General features: G+C 42.7%; 1 protein-coding gene across 1 annotated transcript in view; it reads right to left on the reverse strand.

Moving 5' to 3' along the window:
* Nucleotides 1–5,000, reverse strand: part of FoxP (forkhead box P) — a gene marked incomplete in the record, with an annotated part of 360,469 nt that overhangs the window by 35,682 nt on the left and 319,787 nt on the right. Inside the window, 1 exon segment of the mRNA XM_070135793.1 lies at nt 1,437–1,572. Within this exon segment, the coding sequence (XP_069991894.1) occupies nt 1,437–1,572 (136 nt within the window).

The raw sequence follows: 5,000 nt of genomic DNA on the forward strand, positions 1-5,000 counted from the left end.
GACACCGAACGAAAACCGCGGTGTTGGTTTCTCGCCCCAGCTGATGAAGGGAAGACGATGGTAAACAAAAAAACAACAACACTTTACTACAATTACTAGGAGGCTTATTACCGGATTGTCAAGCTAGGTATAACTGCATTGCCAAAATAATTTATATATATTACAACGAACAATGGTGCCTCAACAAAATTTTAAGGAATAAAAAAAAAGAAAAAAAAGAAAGAAAAAAAAACTACTCCGACAGACTGAAGACACCGAGCTCATCTCAGACATTATTTACAACCTGGTAGTCACTGTGAGAGCCAGACAACAATTACGGTATGCCATCCACAAACATCATTCGGGCAGAAAGTTTAAAAAAAATAATAATAACGAAAGAAATCAACGAGGAAAGTTTTAAAAAAATAATAATAACGAAAGAAATCAACGAGGAACGGGGAATTTAGTTTCGCAGGAGGTATAATTGTACGGCCGGTAAGGCTATGTCACAATCGGCGATGAATGAATTTTTTTTCCCTCCATTTCAGTTATCGCGTTTGCCTCCTCCCACCTGCGATTCTTATCAGTCCATAATTACGTCTCTCGAACATTGGTGATTATACTAATAGCGGAATGTGTTATCGGAAAGAACAGTGTCGGATTTTCTGTTTCGGTTCAAAATCGGTATATTCGGGTAGCCGGAGCGGTTGTGTGATGTTTATGATTGTGCGAGTATGAAAAACACAACCGTGTTGATACAACGGTAGAAGAGCACACAATACACGAACTATAATAATTTGCGCATTTTCGGTTTGCTACCATAGTGTACAATAATTAATAAAATAAGTGGATTGGCTTCTATAGGTTTACCATATATTTTGAAACTGTTCAATCGATATGCGAAGAAATTCATTAAAAAACCACGCCTATTCTCGCTGTGCAGTTCATCCAGGAACTTCGGTCTAGACTGGGACGATCTCTCTCTACGCGGGGATAGTGTGACCAATCCCGCCCTGCTGCCGACAGACATTCGGCGTGGCTGTCTAAGGAGCCCGGACTGACGAGGCAAGTGTGGCCGTTGCCTTACAAGTCATTCTGTTATCATAATTTTACATGATGTCGAATTATTCCTTCTGAATCCAGTTATTAATACATCAGAATTGCGAACAATAGTGTGTGTCCAATGTGCATGTGTGTGTGCATGTGTGTGTGTGCGTGCGTGCGTGTGTGTGTGCGTGCGTGTATTTGCGTGCGTGTAAGTCTGGTGTTCCTATTTTTCACCGAGAAAATACCATACGTGCTATTTTCAAGCGCGCACCATCTGTGTACTGATGTTTCGATTACCTGTTGCCAAATACATTTCAAGCGTTGTATATTTGTAATGATCTTCTGTATCTACAGCTACACCTCTCATAGCGTAAAGCGATACAGTTACACCAACTTCGAGCAACACTCACGAGTTTCTCCATTGTGGTGATGAAGACCCGGATGGAGGCCCGACTGCAGCAAGTACTGCCGCTGCACCGCCTGTAACTGCTGCACCAACTGCTGCTGCTGAGCGCCCAGCTGTGCCAAGGGGCCGGACGCCTTGCTCTGAAAAGTGGAAGCGGTGGAGGTTAAGAAAAAACGTACTAAATGAGAGAGAGAGAGAAAAAAAAGAGTAAATGAATGGGCGGCGCATCTTCGCTTCTGCAAGGACTGGCCAGCGTGGACCCCATCCGTCACTCGGGCTTAAAATCACCGTGACATTTGAGGTATATCATTCAAACCCCAATTATCTAAATTTATGGAAATCAGAGGGTATTCTAAGGCCATCAAGCACGTCGATATTCCATGGACACCTAGAAATTAATCAGATATACTTTGAGGATATATAGAACACCCGAGATATCGACTGCGTTTGGAAATCCTGTTATTCTCACCGACCTCCGCCGTTCGTCCCATTATTTCATCCAGAATACTCCAGAAAAAAAAAATCCATGGTGAATTTGTCATTTAGATAATGTGCACGGCGGCTGCTATGTGCTATTCCTACATACCTATTCCTCACGTCCCTTTTCAGCTTTGCTAGATCATCTAAATTCATCCAAATTGTGATTAATCTCCAGAACGCATTGTACTGAAGATACAAACACACACAAAGTCTCAAATAAATTATTAAAGCACATTTTCCTCCCGGTCTCAATATTCTATTCCTATCACCAAACACGCACATGATTTTCGAAGTCTGCAATCTCCCTATCACAGCTGTTTTTTTTTTATGACTTTACACAACCCGAACGTCATTGCTAGAAACCGTACTTCACTTGTTAAAGAAACGGAGGAACTTATTGCTCTTTTCCGTGACCGGCGACACATGTTCCAAGATTGCTGATTTTACAGCGGAGGTGCATTCTTTAGACAAGTGTTTGTATATACGTGAATATCTGTATTTTCATATATCCATACCTATACCTATATTTGTATCCAAAGGAGTGCATAAGGATAGGTGTGTGCGTGTGTGTGTGCATGCACGCACGCACGCACGCGAAAACACACACACACACACACACACAAATACATCCACACACACACACACAAAAAAAAAAAAAAAAAACACACACACACGTGCTATGAATTTCAGAATTCAATCTTTTCACTCCCAAACAATTTCTTTCACCCAAAGACGCAAAAAAAAAAGAGCAAGAAAAAAAAAATCACTGTACAATTAAATATGGCCGTAGGCGGAGCTAGGTACTAATCTATCTGTCAGTCATAAATACTCTTTCATGATTGGCACGATGACACACGAGTGGGCGGGGCTTACCAGACGTACCTTGGCCATTAGCCAATGAAACGCCCGCTCTCTTTCGTGATTAGAAGAGTTGGCGCCAAACATACCCGAAGCCTTGGGGACACTTTTTCTCTCAGCCAAATGAGATGCGTAAACGTTGGCTGAGAACACCGGGTAGCGCGAGGACGGTGGGGGGTGGGGGTGGAGGTGGGGGTGGGGGAGGGAGATGAGGAGCGATGGAGGAGGGGGAGATGGGGAGGAAGGAGGGGGGAGGGGGACATGGGGAGGAAGGAGGGGGAGATGGGGAGGAAGGAGGGGAGGGTGGGGCGGAAGGAGGGAGGGAGGGGAGAGGGGGAGGGGGATGGGGAGCGAGGGAGGAAAGGGAGATGGGGAGGAAGGAGGGGGGGATGGGGAGGGAGGGGGAGATGGGGAAGGAAGGAGGGGGGATGGGGAGGAAGGAAGGAGGGGGGATGGGGAGGAAGGAGGGGGGGATGGGGAGGAAGGAGGGGGGATGGGGAGGAAGGAGGGGGATGGGAGGAAGGAGGGGATGATGGGAGGAAGGAGGGGGGTGGGGAGCAAGGAGGGGGACATGGGGAGGAAGGAGGGGGAGATGGGGGAAGATGGTAGAGGAGGGTTGGGGGGGAGTTGAGGGGGAAGGTTGGGGATGATAGAAGAAGATGGGGAAGACAGAGGAGGATGGGGAGATAGGGGAAAAGATGGGTTAGAAGGGGGAGAAAAAGGCGGGGAAACCTACTTCGCGTCGCAAACCGCTATTTTGAGCATGGAAATCAATTTATAGCAGATGTGATGGTGATTAACGATTTTCATTCCCCGCCAATCCTCCTCTTGTGGTAACGTCAAACCGAAGCCAAGGTGTTTCTGATCTATGCGGACGAATAATTCTCCGTCGATATAGTTGATTACCCAAGAAAAACAAACAACAACAATAATAATAATAATGAATTTCTTTGACGCGTGTATCAAATTTGAAAAAAAATCTAAGCAATTACCTACTAAATAAATAATAATAATAATAATAATAATAAATCATTTCTTTGACGCGTGTATCAAATTTGAAAAAATCTAAGCAATCTCCAACAAAAAACAGCCTGTTTGACGCCCAAGTCCAAATCTTCCTTCCTTGACCCAATCATAAATGAACTTGCTGTCGAAACCTGCCGTTGTCGCTTGGATAAAGGGACGAACATCGCCAACCGACATCGGATACCACGCGAAAAAGGATTAGATCCATAAAAAAGAGGATTACAAGCACTATTCTCCACGCCGAGTGTTTTAGCTGCAACGGATCCGTCCTTTAGCGCAACATTTTCTTTGCCAACAAGAAAAGAACATTACTGCGAATATCAGTAATGGTTCCAGAACTTGTTGTGATTTATTTACCGCCCATAACCTTATTAATGTAAATATAAACGAGGGGCGACAAGCGTTCTATCACACACTATCGCTTCGTATCATTATCACAGCTACGGTAATCAGCAACATCAAATCCCTTCATAAATAGAAAGCTATACATTAACGCATCATCCATGTTTTTTTTTAAGTTACGGAATATAAAATACGACAAAAAATATATAATAATCCGTGGAATAGAAAAAAAAACCTTCTGTCTGGCTTTTGCTTCTAAAAATAGATATACAACTTCAAGGACACTTCGCCACTAGTTAAAAAAAAATTGTTCAGATTTACGAGTGTTGGGATGATGTTGCCCATACTAACGAGTACTTAAACAAATCGGTTTGCTAATGATTTTCTTTGTTCATTTGCTTATCGCTTGTTATCGCTGTTCTTATTATGACTTTTATTGTCGCTTCTGTCTATGATGTATTCACTATCATCATTTTGGGTCACTATTATCATCAATATATTTACTATCTTCATATATCAATTTCTGTTATCATTAATACTATTATGCTTTCAACAATATTATGTCTTAATTAATTTTACTAACAGCAGAGTAATGGTAGTAATAGTAATGATGAGGATGATGACTAAAATAATTAGCATAATAAATTTCACAATTATTATGAACCTCCCGCCACTTTTTAAAATTCTCTCCCGCTCTCTAAATAAAAAAAGATCATATTTAGTCCAAAAAACAAACGGCTCTTTCGCTATTAAAATAATTCCAGGCATCAGGCGCCATGCAGAGCGCCGACAAAAGGCTTCTCTCGCTCTCAGCTTCGGTTTCCAAAGAGCCTACGAGTTTCTAAGAACGCCAAAGGAAGAA

Source organism: Penaeus vannamei, chromosome 21 (assembly GCF_042767895.1).
Source record: "Penaeus vannamei isolate JL-2024 chromosome 21, ASM4276789v1, whole genome shotgun sequence".
In the NCBI taxonomy this organism is placed as follows: domain Eukaryota; kingdom Metazoa; phylum Arthropoda; class Malacostraca; order Decapoda; family Penaeidae; genus Penaeus; species Penaeus vannamei.